The following is a 22378-nucleotide window of genomic DNA, read 5'->3' on the forward strand; positions in this document are numbered from 1 at the left end:
CTTTATTTTTGGTATCTTATTAAAGATTGATATTTTTTATTCTATGAAAACATTATGAAGTTACACCCTTCGTGTAAATTCTAGAAGTAGTCAATCCAGAATTTGAGATATCTTAATAAACAGGGCTTACATACAGACAACCTGCTAATAGAAATTTTATTTTATTTTTTAGTTGACCTTGATGATCCAGATGTTGTCTCCAGCCGGCAGCCTAGCTACGTCCAGCTACCTGGATGGAAAATAATATCAGAACATCCTTTCATAGACCCCAGGGCGTCCCACCCATTTTTCCGGGCCTTCTATGTTCCGTTCTTAGATTCTAAATATTGTAAATATAATAGATATCTTTTGTTGAAGAAAAATACAAGCTATTCCTCACATAGAACAAAAAGTAAAGGAAAGTTATAATTTAAGATTAGTTCTTATTGTTAAATAATTGTAAAGTTGTACTTAGTAATGTTTTTTATAATTAAGTAAATGGTTTGATAGCGAAGCTACTCTACAACTTATCTCGTGCTAAGAACAGAACACAAAGTATTTTCTCTCAATTTCTGAAAACAAAATTTTCTGCCAACTTAGGGGGTCGATAAAGAATCAGTGAGGTAGTTGTATGGTGTTTGCATTTGGTAAACTTAAGGGTAAAACTGGTTATTTAATGCTACGAAATATAAGTTGATATTAAAGGAAGTGAGCTTGAAGGAATATTTCACTTCGAGTTGTTTAATAGAATCCTGGTCCCTTGTCCCTGATTAACAATACATACACGCACCTACATTTCACCATGGGCAATACACGTAAAACAATTTCATAATCATGTTGCAATAATTAATTCATTTTTAATGATTCATTTTTGTATTTAAACATGAATTTTTAATGCATTTATACATTTGAATATTTGTTTTAGAAAAGCAAATTGTTTGTAATAATGTATTTCTTTTTTATAAAATTATTTTTGTCTATGAAAGAAAGACTCCCCAACCCCGATAAATAGCTTAAACCACCACAGGACTAGAAGTTATATTTCCTGAAAAGCACAACCTAATCGGCGTAGCAGTTAGCGAAATCTTAAACTGACAGACGGAAAGACAGACATCGTTCTTTGAAGATAGAACTTTTACATTTAAAATGTAGTTATACATTATTTGTTTGAATTATTTGAGGCATTTAATAAAAATTGTAATAAAAACTTATTTGTTCTTTATGTAATGTAAATTATTTATTTGATGAATATTAATAATTTCAGATGTTTATAATGTTTTAAGATAAAAAAAAACCAAAGATGGGGTTAAATTTTAGTCGAAATAGTTCAAGTGAACGTAAGTATAAACAGAATTTAATAGGTATATTTGGCGCCTTTTTTATCTTTTTGTCCGTAGAGGTTAATGCATTTTCTAATTTGACATGGCAGTCGCTCAAATGGGGTACAATATGTTACTGTGAAGAAACAGCTGCGATATCGCCGCTACCGCCAAAACCACTAGTTACATCCCACCGATTTTTTACTTTTTCTCGCCAAATTAGACCATTTGGAATCTTTTAAGACAAGCTTATTATTTTCTGAAAAAGTTTGCCTTTTATTTGCCCTTGACGCTTGAGATGTTTCTGTTCTTAATATCTAAAACATGTCCCCAAAATATTGTTAAATTGAGTATATGAGTGAGTGAAAGTTAAGGGAAAAAGTTTGTCTAAAATGATTCAAAATTATCTAATTTAGTGAGAAAAGGCAAAAAAACAATTTGGCGGGAGCGGCAGTTTGCTTGTATAAACAAAAGAAACTATGAATTGTTTTGATAACTAGCGGCTGCTGCGAATCCTTCAGCAAGGAGCATCCTACATTTGAAAGAGTAGAAATGGCCGAAAACTTGTCCTGAACCTATATAAAGCTTGCCTTAACTGATCATATGGGCAATCATTAGCAAGATCTTAACTTACAGACTACCTTTCTTTTTTTGATAAGTTAAGACAATATTTAAATGCACTAAATGTTTTGTTGAAGACGAAATATTTTTTTTCAAAATTTAGATGGGCCAGGTATCGCTGGACCCTCCAGTTCCTATGAACACTTGGATGCCAGAGATACCTCTACCAGGGATGAACAGGATGCTGGATCTTGTTCTATGTTCACCAGGTGCTGTGCTGCCATATTCAGTACAACATCCAGGTATTAGTTTCTTCTCCTATTGTTCTATGTTCACCAGGTGCTGTGTTGCTATATTCAGTACAACATCCAGGTTCTTCTTGTTCTATTATCGGCTTCTTAGGGCCAACAAAAAAAGAATCAATTTAATATTTTTTAGTTTGTTTTATTATCCCTGGACAACTGCCTATATGCATTCCAATTTAGAAAACGAAGGCGTAGTGAGGAGGGGAGTTCACCAAGACCGCAATCAAAACTCATTAGATTAGGTAATTTTTTTTTCGTTTTCACTTAAAGTTTTATTGTTTTCATTTTTTTTATGATCACTGAATATTCGTCCTGTAATTCACTTTGTCCGGTTGTCCATCTAGGATATTTTTGCTTTACTACTTATGGATGTTGTCATCTTTGTTCTTGTTAAATGTGTAGGAAACGTTTTTAAATAGTATGAAGATAAGAATTGTTTATCTAGACAAGAACGACAACATACATTAAATCAAAGCTTATAATGCAATAAATAATATACGTACAATTTACATGCAATTAAAAATTTTCTAGAAAATATCAAATCATACTGAATACTGAAGTTTTATAAGAAGATATTTTTTCCTATCCAAAAATGTTAAAAATCCAACTGTTACTGTTGCTGATGTACTAACGTAACGACGGACATACTTTCAGACAAATAGGTATACAGAAAAGTATTGCTCTTAAAAATACTAAAAAGAGTAAAGAGTTTAAGTTTATTATCGTCATTGAATGCATTTAAATGCTGATAAAGTGAAATTATTTGATTCTCAATACAAACTATTAAGTCCTTCATAACAATTGACCATTAAACAAAATATTTGAAGTGATTAATATTTGTTAATATGCATAGACATTGTAAAGTACCAAACAAACAGAATACAAAAGGGGACTTTTCATGAAAAGTGTTTGGATTAAGTGCGTAGATAACATTTTTCCCTCCCGAGGGGTGAGGTTTACCCAATTACACCGTAATCCAAGGTTCATTATGTCACGTGCATTTTATTAGTATCACCTTTTATCCACATACAGTTTCCTAGAACTAGTATTGGGTAGCCTATAGCCTTTTTTTGATCGCTAAAATACCGCTACATATGAACTTCATCAAAAAAATTAAAATTAAGTTTTTATTTCTTTTAGCTGTGGATTTATAATTCAAAGACTTATTTTTAAGAAGCTTTGTATGATTTGTACTGGATACTTACATTACAAGATATTTAATGCAAAATAAATTATTATTCATTAATAATGAAAAGTCCCCTATTCTAATGTAGATGTAGCCACAGAAATTGACCCTCCCTACATCGACTACCAGGATGCAGAGAACCAAACCTGTATACCCAGTCAAACTGCCTCTACTCAAACTATCACCACTGAAGAAAAGGTAAATATAACAAGGATTGTTTTATTCACTATCTGCTACGATCTTTCATCCAAGTGTTCTGTATTTTAAGGAGCTGAGATTATATAGCTTAAAACTATCCCAAGACTTGAATATGTAAATAAGAGGGGGAGAAGTTATGACACATTTGCGTAAACAATGAGTATGGGCTTTATCTTAGTACTGAAAGGATAGGTTATAAAAGAAAAAATCTTTCTTATATGATGAATTTTCCCATGTTTTAAGATTTTTTGGATAGGCCTCAAGGTTCAGGAGCTGCAGGCCTCCAGTCGGTCTCTGGACAGGTAAAAATAAAAATAATTTTTTTTGAAGAGATAGAGGTCAACTTATTAAACAAAGTATGCATCTTTTTTCTTCAAATATGTAAATAACGTTTAAAATATGCATATTTTGTTGTATAAAATGACCTCTAACTTTTCAAAAAAAATATTTTTAATTTTTGGTTTTGATTTTTACCTGTCCAGAGACCACCCAGAGGCCTGCAGCTCCTGAACCTGAAGGCCTGCAGCTTCTAAACCTTGAGGCATATCAAAAAAATCTTAACACTTAGGAAAATTTATCATATAAGAATGATTTTATCCCTAATTACCTATCCTCTCAGTCCAAAGATAAAGCCAATACTCACTGTTTACGCAAATGTGTCAAAACTTCCCCCCCTCTTAGACTAAAACCATCATTGGACCTATGTGAAGCATATCTAAAATAGAAAACTCAATCGGTTTAGTAGTAATTGAAATCTTAAGCTTCAGACAAATAAAAACCTCCTACTACTTTATAGAACAGGATTAGTGGTAAAACATTGTTACCCAATAATGAAAATTTCGATTTATATTGATATTATGATCATTTTATAGACAGCATATGACTTATTGGCACTTTTTCATCTGTCCTAAACCCCGAACCACTTCATTATGCAATCTACATTTTCCTGGATATTTTGTCTACGGTAGTCCATAAGTGTACAGCTTTACAGTACATTGTTTCTATTTGTTAAAGCAACACGTATGATAAAAGAAAAAGATTCTTTTTAAAGTAAAATGCTTATATTTCAATCAAAATCTATGTTTTTTTATTTTTTACCGATCCACGTCATTATGCAAATCAAAAGAAAATCAATGAAAAAACGTTTGTTTTGCACTTTTCTCCAATTTCAAAAAATGATTCTGATAAAATAGCAATATCTTAAGGGATTTATGCATTAATTATAATGAAAAACAGTTTAAGGTAGATTTTAATGATTTTTCTAAATAAGAAATAATTGAAAAAAAGAAATTCTATCCTTATCACTTTAGAGAACAGCTGCTGCCCCCCAGTCTTATGGATGAAGCTAAATACATGTTAAAGATAAAAATTACCCTGAAAAGTATACAAAAATGATTTTTGATGTGTTAAAAAAATCCATTTTAAAATCTTGATTTTGAGGACGATGGCCTTTAAGATGCTCTTGCTGGTGGTGAAGGTGAGCTAAATGTTATCTAAGTACATGACCATTACAACAACTTGTCTATTAACCTATGTACCATTTTTTGTAGTCATAGCAGCCTCCAGTGGAGCCTCTCGACATGAAATATAACCATTATCTAAAAACTACATTATTTACTTTATGAATTTTAGTAATTAAAATTGCAATTTTTTTTCTTTTTTAATATTGCTTGGCTGGAGGCTGCTATGACTACAAAAATTGGACCATAGTTCAATATATAAGTTTTCTTCAAGGGCATGCACTTTGATAACATTTAGCTCACCATCACCACCAGTAAGAGCATCTTAAAGGCCATCATCCTCAAAATCAAGATTTTAAAATGGATTTTTTTAACACATCAAAAAACATTTTTGTATACTTTTCAGGCAAATTTATATTTTTTACATGTATTTAGCTTCATCCATAAGACTGGGGGTCGGCAGCTGTCCTCTAAAGTGATAGGGATAGAATTTCTTTTTTTCAATTATTTCTTATTTAGAAAAATCAATAAAATCTACCTTAAACTGTTTTTCATTATAATTAATGCATAAATCCCTTAAAAAATGTTATTTTATCTGAATTATTTTTTGAAATTGGAGAAAAGGGCAAAACAAACGTTTTCTAATTGATTTTCTTTTGATTTGCATAATGAAGTGGATCGGTAAAAAATACAAAAATATAGATTTTGATTGAAATATAAGCATTTTACTTTAAACAGAATCTTTTTCTTTTATCATACGTGTTGCTTTAACAAATAGAAACAATGTACTGTAAAGCTGTACACTTATGGTCTACCGTAGACAAAATATCCAGGAAAATGTAGATTGCATAATGAAGTGGTTCGGGGTTTATTTGAAAATTATTTTATATTTAAAAGCTATGTTTTTTTTTGGGGTTTTTTTGATCCTTTTTCGTTATAAACTTACGCTTATGTAATAAATAGTTATGAAATCATTTGTAATAATTTGTTAAAAGTGGTACATTTGAATAAAAACCGTAGTTTTACCCCTAAAATGTTCTTTTTAGGGTGTAATTGAAGCAGAGCCTATTAAAACTGGTGATCAGTGGTTGGATTATCCATTTCTACATGATGATTTATCTATTAAACAATTACAGGTCACATTTTTATGTAGTCTTATAAGGTATATGGATTTAATTTTTTCTACCATTTATTTTTTTATGCCCTATCCCAATTTGTCTCTTAGGGTCTATAAAAAAGAAGTCGCATAAAAAGTTTATGTCTGCCATTCTTAAGTTTATATCATCGATGCTTTAAAGATTTTCAAAACAAATTTTTAAAGTTGTTTTATCTTCTACGTTTTACCTAGCTAAAACAAATCAAGTATTCACTTCTTTTATGATGTTTGTACGTCTAAACACGAACAAAACCGTTTGCTCTTTCCCTTTAAAATACATTCTCCATTTTAAAAGATCTTGTTTATTTATTCGTTAATTTATTTTTCTCAATGAAAGGAAAAAATTAGACAAAAAATTTCCTCAGAGAAAATCTTTGAATTGCGTTTTAATTTTGATACATTTATTGGTTTTCTATTACCTTTTAGTGGAATTATTCAGAGTTTAGTTTTTAATTTTGTCAGCGGCAAACAAGCCATTATTTAATTTTTTTCTACACACTCTCCGTTTCCGTTAATAAGCTAAGAGTATTTACCAAAGTAACACCAAACAGATAACCAACTCTTTTTTTTGTATGACAGCAAAAAATGCATTGAAATGAGATACAAACACTTTTAAAATCATGAGCTTGACATTATTGCAGTGGGAATCAATTTTAATGTCTTTAATGATAATGCTGCTTGGTTCAAGACTTGGACCTTTTCCCACCCCCACGACTAGATGTTCCATAGGCACAAGCGTCAAGCATGCATTACACAAAAGACCACACACGATCATAGCATGCAAGGAAGAAATAAAAAGAACAGAATACGAAGAAAACAAACCACATTTTAAAACCTTATTATTTCATTATTACACACTAGCGTCTTCGCCCCTAGCCTCTAGGGACTTTGCCCCAAGAGGTAATTTAAAAAAAAAGTGCTACTTGTGCTGCCAGTAGTTTTATGGCACCACAAAAATAGGGGGGGGATTTTTTTGTTTTTGGGGGGTTGGGGGTGTCCCACCCCCCCAAAAAATAGCTTAAAACCACCACAGGACCAATAATTATATACCCTGAAGAGTAGAATCCGATCGGTACAGTGGTTACCGAGATCTTAAGAGACAGACGGACGGACAGACAGACAGACAGACATACATCATTCTACTTTGTATTATAGATAGAAGATATTTAAAATAGAGAAAATGCGTTACGAGTAGACATATTGAGTGAGGAAATCTAAGCTTTATAGAACACGCTTCAGATGTTAAAAAATTAACAGGTTGAAAAATGTTAAGGTTAGCAAGATAATGTTGATCATGCGAGGGCTGCCTGGTAGTGGAAAATCATTCCTAGTCAAACAAATTAAACTGAAATATCCACAGGTAAACGTTTAGATTGACCGCGGACAGATATATAACTCTTTTTCTCGAATTCATTCGAATCCGGTGGATAGGAACCGGTTCTCATCCATAGGAAAAAACTATGTCTAGCATCGTATTATATCCAGCTTTCTACGAATATAAAAATGTACAATCATAAGATTAAAACCAGTTTTTTTAGCCCTTGCCTTCGGCACTTCGGGGCTAAAAAACTGGTTTTAATCTTATAATTGTACATTCTATATCCGCGGAAAGCCGTTTATAATACGATGAAAGAAATAACTATTACCAAACTATTATTCCGTGATATGGCAACTAAAGAAAAATATTTTGTCTAAAAAAATGCAAACTGAAGATTTATTTTACATATTACCTCTACTTCTTGGGACTTCTACCAATTTAAAATATTTCAGTAGATTATGTTATAATATGTTATTATGTAAATCAACTAGAAATCTTTGCACTCTAAAAAATATGTATATCACCATTTATGATAATTTTTTTAACATATAAGAGCATCTAGAGGCTCTGTAATAGAAGGGCGAGGTATAAAAAATAGTGTTGTAACGAAATAACGTTTTTAATTTATGACAGTAGGTAAAGGATTTATTAAAAAGTTCTAAAATTATGGCAATTTTATTTATCAGTGTATAATGTATACGTATAATTATATAATGTTTAATATTTTGTTAAATTAAATTGTATTCTACTTAATCTCAAGGGGGAAAATATTTGTTTCTCATTCCAAGAAGATATTTATAATTTAAAATCAGGAATATATTTCTTTATAAATAGAAAAATGATGATTGCGTCCAATCCTTATACTAAAGTAACAGGATGTTTGTGTGCCTGTTCAGAAGGATCTCGCTAACCGCTGAACCGATCGGGTTCTCCTTAACAGGGGAATTATCTAACTTTCAATTGTAGTTTAAAGAAAAAAAGTAAAAAAAATGGGTCATTTGTTTATAGGGGCGATTTTTCTTAGGAGGGGTGTGGTACTCTCCTTAATAGTTAGAAAACTTTTCAGGACCAATGAGAAGCTACCCTGTAAAGTTGAACCAGTGCAGTGGTTAGCGAGATCCTTCGGCACACACAGACAGACAAAGATCCATTTAATGTATTAAAAATATTAACCATTCTTTTATCCTTACATATTATTTCATTAAACTAACAAAATATAATTGTATCTTCTGTACTATATATAAAAGTATATAAATATCGCATCGTTTTATAGACACTTTTCCGCGGAAAATATAGGATTATTTTCTTGTTTCTTTTGTTCAGCCTTGTTTTCGGCCCCTCGGGTCCAATAAAGATCGAATTATTCTTATATCGTTTTCCGCGGATAGTAAAATTAAAAATTGAAACTTAAATTCCAGATTTATAAGCCCTATGGACCTTAGATCCGAACTATTAAAAAAGGGATTGTTTCATGATTCATTAGTATGGCTTGAAACCGGTTCTTATCCAGCGGATATTAAATGACTCAAGCATATATTTTTTTTAGAGTTGCAGTGTTTCCGCAGATGATTATTTTATGGTAGACGGTCAATACAAATTTGAGGTAAAAAAACGATGAAATTTTATTATTAAAAACAAACAGAGTAGAGAACAAGGATGACAACATCCATAAGTCGCGAAGCACAAGAAAATCACATTTCCCCTAAAGTGTAACATCCAGATAAACAAAGTACCTAAACTATAGAGAAGATTGTGCATTTTTGGGTCCATGTTTTAAGGGTAGTCGCCTTAAAATCTTTAACCTTTATTTCCATTTTAAAAACTTAAATACGGAAATGTGAAATTTTCTAGGCAAAGCAGTTAAAAGAAGCACACGAATATTCACAATCAACTTGTGAACATTTTTGCAGGTAGTTTTTAGTAGCGAAGCTACTCTTTAATTTTTGTTGTCTGTCTGTCATTCCGTCCGAAACGCTATGAGGGAAATGGAATATTCTTGGCTATTTAAGGTATAAAGTTTCATGACTTTCAATGATTATCGTAAATCTTTTTTTATAACAACTAAATATCTGCTCTTTAACTCTCTTTGTCCGTTTGTCCATCCACGATTTTTTTTTGTTACGCAACTTATTGATGCACATCCTTTTTTTTCACTTGCATATTTAATGCTGAAAATTCCATTGAATGTTTCTCTGGTTTTTAATATCATATTCAGAAAAGTAGTCATAGATCCTTAAAACTTATTTTTAGAAGCGAAGTTACTCTACAATTAACTCTGTCTGTCCGTCCATCTGTCCGTAACTCTATAGGGTGAATGTAATGTAAATTCATACTCCTTAAAGTTTATTTGGTCCGCAAGTCTGTCGGTCATACTACAAAACATATTTGTATATTGTTATGTAAAGGTTTCGAGATTTTCTATTCTATGCCATATTCTCTCTCTTTCTGTTTTCTTTTTTTAATGCTACCAAAACAGCTGCTCTATTCTCACTATGTCCTGCTCATCCTTTTTTGATTTAATATTTTTTTCTTATTTTGTAGGGAAAATAAATGTTTGATAATAGTTGACAACACAAATGTGAAGAGATGGGAGATGTCAAACTATTTGGCACTTGCGGAAAAATACAGGTATATAATTTCCAGTATGGATTCCAAACCGATTAATATCCGTTTTATTAGAACTGGTTCTGAGCTATACTGAAAAATCATGTAATGTATCGTATTATAGATTGACAATTTTTCAAGATTGATAAAATAAAAATCTTAAAACTATTACCACATTTTTTTGATTGGTTCCCATACAGGAAATCTGTCTATGATACAATGCGATTAATAACTATATCATTCAATTTGAGTTTTCAGTAGAGTCCAATAGAAATCGCCCCTAGAAAATATCCCCACTTAAAATTTATTTACCTCTTTTTAAAAAAGAATATTTAAATTGTAGAACGACTTTTCCACTCTCCTTCTCCCAAAAAAACATCTAGGCCTCTATGCGCGCAGCCGCTAGTTTTAAATAATTCAACCAAGCCGTACCTTTTATTTATTTATCTTAATTTTCAGATATTCAGTGGTGTTGGTAGAGCCCCAGACTCCATGGAAGTTTGATGCTACACAATTGTCTGCAAGGTAAACTTTTATTATCCGTCATTTTACAATTATTATTGAAAAAGACCGACGGATAGACACTAGTTATATATAAGGTTAAGTCGGTACATTTGACGGTTTTTGAATCATAATTTTTAAAATCTTTTAAAACCACAATAAAAATATATAACAAATCTTCACCTCTGGTTTATCAAATTGAGAAGGTCCCTGAATTATCGAATACTATTAATTTTCAGAAATTCTCACGGAGTAGATATGAAAGTATTACAGAAACGGCTCAAAGAATACCAAACCATAATACCAAGGTAAAATATATTTATTTAAGCCTGACATTTCAAAAACAATAGACCAATGAATGAAAGAGTTTTAGTTGCCGCTAAAATAATCCAATCACGTGTCTCCTTTGTCAAAAGACATCCAATACTTCACTAGTATTTTTAAAGGAGACACATGGTTGGTTCATTTTATCGGCAAATGTAAAAACTAAGCAAATGCAAAGTTTCTACATCTCTAAAAAGCTACTTTTCTTACAGTATTTTTTCTGTTTAAAGAAAGCATAATCACAGACTTGGAGCTATTTTTTAAGGGGGGAAGGGAGTTTTCTCATTTCAGTTTTAAAAATACTTATTTGGATAATCTATTACTTTTGTCGCTGTTTGGAATTCAATATTTCGAATTTGATAGTTTTATAATTTTGATTTAAATGCATGCGTTGTTTTAATTAGTTTAATATGTATGTTAGATAATTATGAATGTTATTAAATATTTATACCTATGGAATGCTATTTTATGTAACTCCAAATTGATATAGATATTAAACAAGTATTTTATTTTATATAGTTAGGTAAATAACGCTTTGTAATTCAATATAAGTACTATCGCTACCCCCCCCCCCCTTAAAGGCCTCTAGAAAAAAAAAATTGGGGGGAGAGGTAATTTTATTCAATGGGGCAATTTCTTTTTGAGGGGTGGTGGTACCCTCATCCAAATAGTTATAAACCTTCCCAGGACCTATGAGAATCTACTTTGTAAAGGAGAACCATATCGGTTCATACTAGCGGCTTCACTCCTGTTACCTTGGGGCTCTGTATTTGATGGGTTTGTAATAGAAAATTAGAAAATAGTATAAACCATTTCAAGGCCTACATGCAAAAAGTAATACCTATGTGAAGCTTTCTTAAACTACCTAACTCAATCTGTTCAGTAGTTATCGAAATCTTAAGCTATAAACAAAGACCTTACTACTTTATATAAGAGGATATGACACTTTCCTGAAATTCACCTTAACATCTTAGCTTCATATAAAATCCTTTCTTCTTCATATTATCATTATGTATGTTCGTTTTTGACAGGGATCTAAAGGGATAACAATAAATTAGTGTTCATATCCAATGATGATACACAAAATTACCCCTTCTGTATTTTAAAAGGGAGAGGTAGGTTTTGGGTATAATCCGTAAAGGTGTGTGTTTTAAGGCTTAAAAATAGTAGTAAAACGATAATATTTACTAAATATGTGTATTTCTTATTGAAAAAGAACTACATACAAAATTTTGTTAAAAAAAGTTAACATATATTTTTATCGTTCTACTACTGTTTTTAACTTATAACATATAACCTTTACGGATTTTACCCGAAACCTACCTCTCCCTTAGTGGTTGGAACATTTGAACACTCAACTTAATAAACCAACCAATCAAAATTCACTGAAGTCTCTAAAGTTGAAAAGCCAACGAATAAGAAAGCATTATTTAAAAAAACTTTGGGGACTAGTGTAATAAATTGAGATATTGAGCTGAGTTCATTTATTTATTTGCGTAAGTGTTTTTGTTAAAATTAAAAAAACTTATCAGTGTTTTCCCTCAAATTGCCATGCGAGCGCTGAAACCCGTTTTCAATTTATCTTAAAAATAAGGGGGATTAGTTTTTTCTCATTGCCTGAACCCGCGGGTTGCCCTACCCTAACTATGTAGGGATTTGCACGGAGGGGCTGTCCTTTATCCAATATAACCTAACCTAAAGTTAATTAAAAACACGCTAAAATCTTTAACCCCTTCCGCCTTATTTTAAAATCACTTGGTTCGTCGGTTATGCTGTAAAAGATAAGATATTTATATTTTGGGGGGAAGGGGTGGGGGGAGAAGATTTACCCAATGGCTATTAGATATAAAAAGATAGAATCTATCTATTTAATGGTTATTAATATTTCAATGATTTTTGCATGTATTTATGTCCGCTACTTGTAAATGTTTATTTAGATACCTAGGATTTTTCCTGAACAGAGGGGATTCAATAAGCCTTCTGGAACATTCCTATGGTCTACTCTACAGAGCATTACAAGCTTCTAAGGTTTGTTTCACGTTCACTTAGGTTTTATATCCTTGTATCTCTGAGCTAATCTGCTAATAAACTGCATGATCACGCGGCCAAACGTCCTACAGGCAACTCTTTTATTGCACGACCTTTGTCTAAAACGATAACTGTGCATTAAAATGAGTTCCGACGGTTTATTGACAAAATCATTTTTCCTATTCAACTATCTATCTGTTCATCTGACAAACTATCAGTAGGAAACTTTACAACGTCCATGGTTATGACGTGATGATAGGCGGAGATTCGAACCCATTGCCTACCCGACAACGAGTGGATGCGCTACATGTTGCCAAAGTCACGTTCGTGTTTCACAATGATTGGAAAAAGAACTGTATGAACTTAACACCGCCCGTTAATATTTCTGGGAAAAACTTTCTATTATAACTGTCAAATACTTTTAAAAAGTCCAAAGTACTTAAAATATGCCGAGCGATTATCCAGGTGGATGTGAAGTCTCAAGGAGGTGAAAAAGGGGAGGCTAGTTCTTCTTTAAATATTTTGAAGAGGGGGGGGGGGGGGGGTTACACCATCCTTCCAAACGCTCTGAATTATCTCTATTGATTCCAATTACGTTTTAAACATCTTAATTTTAGGAGTTTTATCAAGATTTCAGTAAATTCAGTGGCTGTGATTCTGTTGAAAATATGCTTTATTTTTATAACAGGTAAACAATATCTCATTGCTTTCAATTTTATGTTGTTAAAAGGCTGGGTCTAGTTCCTTACATTCATAAAACTAAAGAATCATCATATCGCAAATTAATACAACAGCAAAAACTGCATTTTTTATTTGCTATTGCTTAGTGTTATACACTTGTAGACGCAGTGTTTCGGAGCCGGGAGCCGTGGAGCCGCCATATTTTGCTGGAGCCGGAGCCGTAATTTTCGTTAAAAACGGCTCCGGCTCCGGACTAGATAAATAAAGATATTTTTTACAAATTATAATATGGTAACTCTGTTTTGTCATGTGCAAATGCCCTTATTAGTTTTTCAAGTCCATTTTTATCAAAAATTGGACTTTTAAAACCTTCAAAAGTCAAAAATAAAAAATATTTTTTATGGGAAAAAAAAGTATGTTGAGATTTTCATGATTTTAGGTCGGAGCCGGAGCTGGAGCCGGAGCCGCACCAAAATCAAACGGCTCCGAAACGCTGTGTAGACGTATGCATGAAAATTGATAAAGTTATTTGAAGGTTTTGATTAGAGGGCATACTAAAAAGTTTATTTTTAGTAAACTCAGAAGCATATCCTAATGGAAAAAAAAATATTTTTGATGTATATTCTCACAACTGAACTTAACACATCCCGTGCGGGTATAAAATATTTGACACTTTTCATCACTGTCTCTCTTCGCTTTACATTTTAGCACAAAATTCATTTAGATCTTGGTATTTTGAAAAAAGGCAAAACAATTCACATTAAATACTTGTTGGTGTAATATAATATGCGGTTCTAATGATTTGATGTGCGGAAGTCAATGCACATCAACAACCTCAAACTAAAAATGACAATTTTTACCCTTGATTTAAAATTTAACAAATCTTAGACAGACACAAACTGTATTAATCTATTATTAAACGTAGAGTTGAGAGGGTACTAAAAGATTAGTCTACTGTATTTTATTTGCTAAGATCACAGAATATATTTTGATAGGGTTTTATAACTAAAACATTCTTTTTAGTATTGCAGCTACTCTATTATTTACTATGTCTGTCTGTCTGCTAATCATTAACGCTATAGGGAAATGTGATTTTCTCGTTTGTCAAGATAAGACCGCTGATTTATATTATACAGAAACACCTTAACGAAAAGCATCTATTATTAAACTTACTCAATCCGTCAGCCTGTCTGTCATGCTATTAAGGACACATTTATATGTGAAGGTTGTTTTGCTATGCTACTTATGAATATTGTCATACTTGTTCCAATTATTCAATGTTTGTTCCACAAAATTTTTTTTTTAAATTAAAAAAAATAAAAATATTCACTCCGATGGAAAAATTTAGTTGGAAGGGGAGGACGGATAATTACCCCTATAACTTTTTTGGGATGTAAAATTATATAATTTGTAAAAAGTAGTCCATTGAATCCTAGTGCGAAGAACCCCTAAAAAATATTCAGTGGTTTTTTGGGTGCCTACTTCGTTGATATTCTTACATTAAGTATTCAATGTCTAACTGAGAGCCCCAACAATAGAGGAATTAATAATAAAACATGAAAGGAAAATTTCTTCTATCTTTTAATCTTAGCTTAAATATACGGTGTTCTAACCCATTCACGAACAATAAAATTAGACATGCTATTTCTACAAAGACAGGGTTAAATGGGGGTGAAGGGTTTCAAAAAGTTTAATATGACGTAAAAATTTATATTGGTATTGATGGCGGTTTCCCCTCTCTCTGGCAAAATGGAAATCATTGGTAAACATTGTTTTTTAAAGATTCGAAAAATCAAAATAAAATTTTTAGTCTTGTGTTATAAAAGATTACACGAAACAAAAGTAGAATATTGTCTGTAAATGTTTAAACACCGAAATAAGTATTAAAATTGAATTAGTTTTTCTCTCCTATCTTTATATTCTTGTATTTTTTATTCTAATATAAGATAGGTGTACGCAATAAAAATTACTTAATAATGAAACTTTTTTTGATTGATAAGCATCGTTGTGGAGCCAGAGCTGGAGCCGTTATTTTCAAAGCGGCTCTGGGGATAGCTAAAAAATATCTGGAAAAAAAGATTTTTTTAACTTGATTAAACTTAATGTTTAAATTTTATATTTTCTAAACCCTTTTAAGTGCTTCAAGTCAATATTTTTCTCAAAAAATAAACTTTTAAAACCTATAAAAGTCAAAAATAGACTTAGAAAATAAAAATTTGAGTTTTCTTGATTTTAGGTAGGAGCCGGAGCCGTTATTTTAAGAGGCGGCTCCGCGGAGCCGGAGGCGCAACAACATCAAACGGCTCCGCATCACTGTTAATAAGTCATAGTTTTAAATATTTATTTTTTCCACTTTCTACTATAAGTTTAGTGTTTTAAGCCTTTATCTGTAAAAAATTTTAAAACCTTTTTAATAATTTTATTTTTACTCAAAACTTCCTTATGTTTTAATGTGTAGTTTGGAATAGTTTATTTTTAGTAGCAAAGCTTTACTCTTACTTACCTTGTCCGTAAGTTAAAACGTGATTTTCTCTTTTATTGAACGTGTAATATTTTAGAAATAACTGCATGGGAGTGAGCAAGTACCTTCTACATCTTACAACTAAATTTTTCAGGTAAGCATTCTTTCATATTCCTTTTAGGTTTTATTAAAAGATTTAATCTTGTAGGGAAAAATTTCATTCTTATGTTTTTTTTCGGCAGTATCCCCCAAAGTGTTTGGGGGGGGGGGTAGTTTTTCGTGTGTCTGTTTTCCTAAAGGCCATGACTAGAACCTCCTACTACCCCACATTATTTTTAATATATTTCAAAACAAAGGAGGAGGGGGTTCTTTGATACCTAGAAATTTTCCTTTTTTTAAAATTACAATATAGGTATTTAACTTAATAGGTATTATTATAATTTTTTAGATTTAACAAAAAGGATAATGGAAGTATTGATCTCACTAAATATGGTAATATATATATTTTTTTTTAATTGGGTCTGTTTGTCTGTATTACTCTTAATGTGCATTTTTCGCGTAGAATATTTTTGCATTGAACAGACATGACTAAGTTCTTCAACAACAAAATTGTTTTTTTTTATATAGATTTTTTATTTTTATTTTCCCAAATCTTGTAAAGTAATACCTCTACGTTTTAATATTAGCTGAAATCGCATTAAAATATGAAACTATCTTTGACTAATTACTATAAAGATAACTTACTATTGAAGATAGGAAGGCATTTCTATAAAAATAGCAGGGATGTATATTTTTTATAATTTCACCCCCCCCCCCCACATAAATAGGGGATAGAAAAAGAAAAAGTAAGGTAAAGAATTATACTTGATTGAAAAATATTCAATACATTAAACATTTATTTTATAAAAATATTTTCAATTTAGAAAGATATTTTGGATTGACGAGTCGACTCTACATAGCTGGATTTTCTGTCACAAGTAAAACCTTTGGAGCTAAAATTGTTCTAGATAATCAACAATTAGGTACCTAATCAGTTTTATTCTTAGTAGAATATTTTTAGGTTTTTTACACGATTTTGCCCAAAATGTAAGTAATATTTATATAAAGTCTCGTGTTGTTAGCAGAAGTAGATAATAAAATCATAAAATAGGACGGTTCAATGTATTAAAATGTTATTAAAAGCTAAAAGGACATCATGTTCAAAATTGTCATAAGGACTCTCAGAAAATGGATTGAGGTTTGCTACTCTTTTTAAATTGTACCGATACTGTTACAGGAATCATTAGGCCAAGTTTGTAATTGAAAGGATAGTTTTAACATACCTAAATTAATTATAAGAGTATCCGATGTGGATCGTAAATGTAGAAAAACTTTTTGAAAATTTATTTTTTTTATTTCCTGACCAAACCATATACATAGGTTTATGGGAGCAGAACGACAAAGAAATGGATGCACCGTCTGTACCTGGCAGCGCTGCAAATGGCTGCGCTAATGTACCTGTACCTGTAATCCAGGATACCTGGAACCTGGAGGATGACATAGAGACTAATATGTACTCGTCTGTTGTCACAAGGTTAGATAAGGTAAAAATACTTTTAGTAGCGAAGCTACACTTTATAAAACACTTCGTCCGTCTGTTCGTCAATTCTAAACGCTATCTAGAAATTAAATGGGTAAATTAAAATAAACATTTCATAAAAATCTACAAAAATTAAATAAAATCATAAAAGGGTTATTTACACAAGATTTTGTTTAATTTTTGTAGATTTTTTTGCGATTTTGGAGGATTTTTCACAAAAAAATCTTGCGAGCCTCACTAATTTTAGTGAGGTAGTGAGCTAAAAGTTTTTTAAGAATCCAACTCAGCTTACAGAATATAACTTACTTGGTTCGTTGGTCTGTCAGTCTTGCTACGAACGACATTTACATATTTTATGAAAGTTTTGCGATTGTCTGATATTTTTTATATACATTCTTTTTTATGGCCATTGATCATCTGCTCTACAAAATCTTTTTTTTACTCTCGATACTTATGGATGTTTTCTTTATTTTAAAATTCTTCAGTGTGGGGGTTAACCCCAAAACCGATAACCCAGTTAACTATAAAAAAAATATTTTAATTATTTAATTATAATTACAATATTTTTTATCTTAGGTAACAAGAGAAGAAATAAACAATTTACATGGTAGAAGAGCTCATTTAACATTAGGTAATTTTTTTTTTAAAAAAAACGTTTCAAAAACATTATTTAATTTTTCTTTAGGATTAAAATATCTGTCATGTACATCTGGAAACACTACAGTACAGACAGGCCTGGATACAATTAGATTCTTGTACGTACATCTGGAGACACTAAAACAGTACAGACATGCCTGGATACAAATGAATATATAAATATTTCTTGAAGGTACATCTGGAGACACTAAAACAGTAACATGAATACAAATGAATATATTAATATTTCTTGTTGGTACATCTTGAGACATTGAATAGTGCAAACAGGCCTGGATACAATCAAATATATAAATATTTCTTGTAGGTACATCTGGAGACACTAAGCCAGTACAGACAAGCCTAAATACAATTAAATATTTCTTGTAGGTACATCTGGAGACACTAAGCCAGTACAGACAAGCCTAAATACAATTAAATATATAAATATTTCTTGTAGGTACATCTGGAGACACTAAGCCAGTACAGACAAGCCTAAATACAATTAAATATATAAATATTTCTTGTAGGTACATCTGGAGACACTAAGCCAGTACAGACAAGCCTAAATACAATTAAATATATAAATATTTCTTGTAGGTACATCTGGAGACACTAAGCCAGTACAGACAAGCCTAAAAACAATTAAATATATAAATATTTCTCGTAGATACATCTGGAGACACTAAGCCAGTACAGACAAGCCTAAAAACAATTAAAAATATAAATATTTCTTGTAGATACATCTGGAGACACTAAGCCAGTACAGACAAGCCTAAATACAATTAAATATATAAATATTTCTTGTAGGTACATCTGGAGACACTAAGCCAGTACAGACAAGCCTAAATACAATTAAATATATAAATTTTTCTTGTAGGTACATCTGGAGACACTAAGCCAGTACAGACAGGCCTAGATACAATTAAATGTATGCAACTCATTCGGAACCAAGAAGAAAACCAAATATTTAAGCTACCTTCAGGTAATATTTTGTAAGAAAGGATAAATCTTACAATTAATATTTTTGTGCATATCACTAAAACATTTCAGTCTGACCTTTAGAATAGGTAGTTTATCAGATAAAAGTAAGCAAAACAATAAATGCATTGAGGGTGGGGAATTTACTCTGTAAATTACATTGTTACCCTAAGTTTTATAACTCTGTATATTATTTGTTGGCTCAAAAACATTAGGTACTTTTATTGAATTTTGATTAGATGGTTAGCTAGCTGTTTAAAAACTTTTCAACCAATAGGAAAAATTTTATTAATAATCGTACTAGATGTATGTAAAATGTCTCATCACTTCAGATCCCTGGGAAAATTACTATAAATCAATCAATAAAAAAATGCTTAGGACCTGGTCTGCTTGAAGCCAGTCTTGTGAAACTCAGTGCTGACTCCTGGTTTATTTTACTGGACAGGTATGCAAGATCTTTGAGGCGCAGCTACCATATAACACGTATGTACGTCTGACTGTTAGTTTTGCCAAAAAGCTTTTACTAAAAGATATAGTTTTTTTTGCTTTTGAAGTAAGACAGACAATTGACACCTAAATATTCTCATAGATAAACTGGTTTCGAGTCTTTCTGAAAATGCAAGATCACAAAAAAGTTGAGAGTTAATCTCTTTTGTGTATTTAGTTCTTTCGGCACCTGAGGGTTAACCAAAAAAACTAAGTTTTCTCTTGGTTTGATAATTTTCTCTCCGCGGAAAACTGTCTATAATACTATTTGATTGCTATCCATTCCTATCCTTCTTATCATTTCAAATAAATAATAAGGGGATGGTGGATAGCGGGAAATCGGGAATTTATGAAATACTCACAAAGCCTATTCATGCCTCTATGGGCATTTGAGGGAAGAAGGTGGTTGTAAGTCGACCACTATCAATTTAAGCTCTTGTGGAAGTATTTTTACAAGGTTTTTTTTCTTTTGGGTAAGGTGTAGCTAACTTCCCCCAAATAGTTATAAACCTATCTTAAAGCTACAAGAAGCTTCACTCTAAAGGAAAACCATATAGGTCCAGTGGTTAGCGAGATCTTTCCCTCAGACAAACAGACTCACATCCTGTTATTGTTATAAAAGAATTTTCCCATAGTTTTGATAATGTGTTGTTTTAAGGTATATGACTGTAAACGCCATGTTCACTGGAAGCTATTAGAACAAGAATTTAACAAATTAGTTTGAACACTGCTCATAATGGATTGATTACTTGGATCTAACACCAGATTATAGTGTGCTCTAATAAAGTTAAACCTGTTGCGGTCTAAAATAACCACCAACCCCCTTTTCACCATCCCCTCACCTCCTACTGGATGAATGAACTGACCCTAAATGACAGTTTTACATATTTTTTTATCCAATTTTCCACATTATATTTTGTTTCTTCAAGTGCTCATACTTTTGATTTGCCCAACTTTGTTATTTGTTGAGCGTCGCTTTTATAGATGTTGCCATCCTTGTTTTTTTTTAAAGGGGGGGGGGGGGTAAAATGTGGTGACTCGTCACACGATATACCAGCAATTTTATTTTGGGTGCTACTCCCTTAGTTTTAGAGATAATTGGATGAAATCTTTTGGGCTGGGTCACTAATTACCCCAACCATTAGTATCTTATAAAAAAACGGCGCGCCGCCGTTTTCCGCCGCCACCGCTGTTTTCCGCCGCCACCAAAAAAAAAAATTTATTGCATTTCTCGCCGAATTAGGCAATTTGAAATCATTTGGGACCATGTTATTTTTTTCAAAAAATTTTCCCCTTACAAGCAACCCTGCGGGGGGACTTAGTCATTTTTTTCAAATTCTCGTTTATCAAGGTATATCTTAAATACAGTGCTACTCCTGTGCTTTTAAAGATATTGAAACAAAATCTTTTTAGGTAGGTCAGTAAAAAATATTTAAATAAAAAATGGTAGAGGTACCACCGCGGAAAACGGCGGCGGGACCGCCGCTCCCGCCGTCCGCCGCCGTTTTCCGCCGCCACCAGAAAAAAAAATTTATCGCATTTCTCGCCGAATTAAGCAATTTAGAATCATTTGAGACCATGTTTTTTTTTTTTTAATTTTTTCCCCTTACAAGCAACCCTGCGGGGGGACTTTTAATATTTTTTTACTGACCCATAAAAAAGATTTATTATAATATCTAAAAAAGCAAAGGAGAAGCCATGAATTTAAGATATACCATGATAAACGAGAATTTGAAAAATAAGTTCCCCCGCAGGGTTAGTCATAAGGGGAAATTTTTTTAAAAAAAAACATGGTCTCATTTTTTTCAAGGTATATCTTAAATTCAGTGGTACTCCTGTGCTTTAAAAGATATTGAAACAAAATATTTTTAGGTAGGTCAGTAACAAATGGCAGAGGTACGGCGGCGGGACCGCCGCTCCCGCCGTTCGCCGCCGCCACCCAAAATTTTGTTATTGTATTTCTCGCCGAATTAGGCGATTTAGAATCATTCGAGACCATGTTTTTTTTTCAAAAATTTTCCCCTTATGACTAACCCTGCGGGGGAACTTATTTTTCAAATTCTCGTTTATCATGGTATATCTTAAATTCATGGCTTCTCCTTTGCTTTTTTAGATATTATAACAAATCTTTTTTATGGGTCAGTAACAAAATATTAAAACAAAGAATGGCGGCGGGACAAAATCTTTTTGAAGGGTCATTAAAATAATATTAACATTAAAAAACATCCACCTCCACCTTTCACCAACCTAAAAAGATTTTGTTTCAATATCTTCAAAATCACAGGAGAATTACTGTATTTAAATATACCTTGATAAACGAGAATTTGAAAAAAATGACTAAGTCCCCCCGCAGGGATGCTTATAAGGGAAAATTTTTTGAAAAAAATAACATGGTCTCAAATGATTCCAAATTGCCTAATTCGGCGAGAAATGCAATAAAAAAAATTTTTTTGTGGCGGCGGAAAACGGCGGCGGACGGCGGGAGCGGTGGTCCCGCCGCCGTTTTATTTTTGAAAGATACCAATAGTTGGGGTAATTAGTGACCAAGCCCAAAAGATTTCATCTAATTATCTCTAAAACTAAGGGAGTAGCACCCAAAATAAAATTGCTGGTATGTC

General features: G+C 32.0%; 2 protein-coding genes across 4 annotated transcripts in view; both read left to right on the forward strand.

The window, feature by feature from the left end:
* The window catches only part of Alg9 (alpha-1,2-mannosyltransferase Alg9), a 10727-nt gene extending 9483 nt beyond the window's left edge, over positions 1-1244 (forward strand). Inside the window, exon 12 of the mRNA XM_080158327.1 lies at positions 173-1244. Within this exon, the coding sequence (XP_080014453.1) occupies positions 173-408 (236 nt within the window). The 3' untranslated portion in view covers positions 409-1244. The remainder of the gene's footprint in view (positions 1-172) is intronic.
* On the forward strand, positions 1242-20767 carry LOC145317310 (2',3'-cyclic-nucleotide 3'-phosphodiesterase-like). Of its 3 annotated transcripts, none has more exons than XM_080158328.1 (21): positions 1242-1316; positions 2023-2231; positions 2345-2406; positions 3439-3548; positions 6055-6144; positions 7438-7524; positions 9029-9085; positions 9334-9392; positions 10024-10110; positions 10546-10611; positions 10827-10895; positions 12849-12939; positions 13557-13627; positions 16179-16235; positions 16530-16573; positions 17005-17103; positions 17501-17664; positions 18237-18291; positions 19174-19278; positions 19653-19719; positions 20419-20767. In XM_080158328.1, exons 2-21 carry the CDS (start codon positions 2023-2025, stop codon positions 20456-20458), a joined length of 1689 nt encoding a protein of 562 aa, XP_080014454.1. In that variant the 5' UTR covers positions 1242-1316; the 3' UTR covers positions 20459-20767. The 3 variants fall into 3 exon arrangements, with proteins under 3 accessions (XP_080014454.1, XP_080014455.1, XP_080014456.1); XM_080158329.1 differs by having other exon boundaries at positions 2023-2161; XM_080158330.1 differs by lacking the exons at positions 19174-19278; positions 19653-19719; positions 20419-20767 and adding an exon at positions 18420-18499.
* Positions 20768-22378: the final 1611 nt, after the last annotated feature.

This window comes from Acartia tonsa, chromosome 4 (genome assembly GCF_053477335.1).
Source record: "Acartia tonsa isolate MP-2025a chromosome 4, ASM5347733v1, whole genome shotgun sequence".
In the NCBI taxonomy this organism is placed as follows: domain Eukaryota; kingdom Metazoa; phylum Arthropoda; class Copepoda; order Calanoida; family Acartiidae; genus Acartia; species Acartia tonsa.

Bases quoted from the DNA above. Each gene is read 5' to 3' on its own strand.
- LOC145317310 (XM_080158328.1), top strand. From the start codon at position 2,023: ATGGGCCAGGTATCGCTGGACCCTCCAGTTCCTATGAACACTTGGATG. The intron at 9,393-10,023 runs GTAGTTTTTAGT...CTTATTTTGTAG, and splicing joins ACTTGTGAACATTTTTGCAG to GGAAAATAAATGTTTGATAA. The intron at 10,111-10,545 runs GTATATAATTTC...CTTAATTTTCAG, and splicing joins GCACTTGCGGAAAAATACAG to ATATTCAGTGGTGTTGGTAG.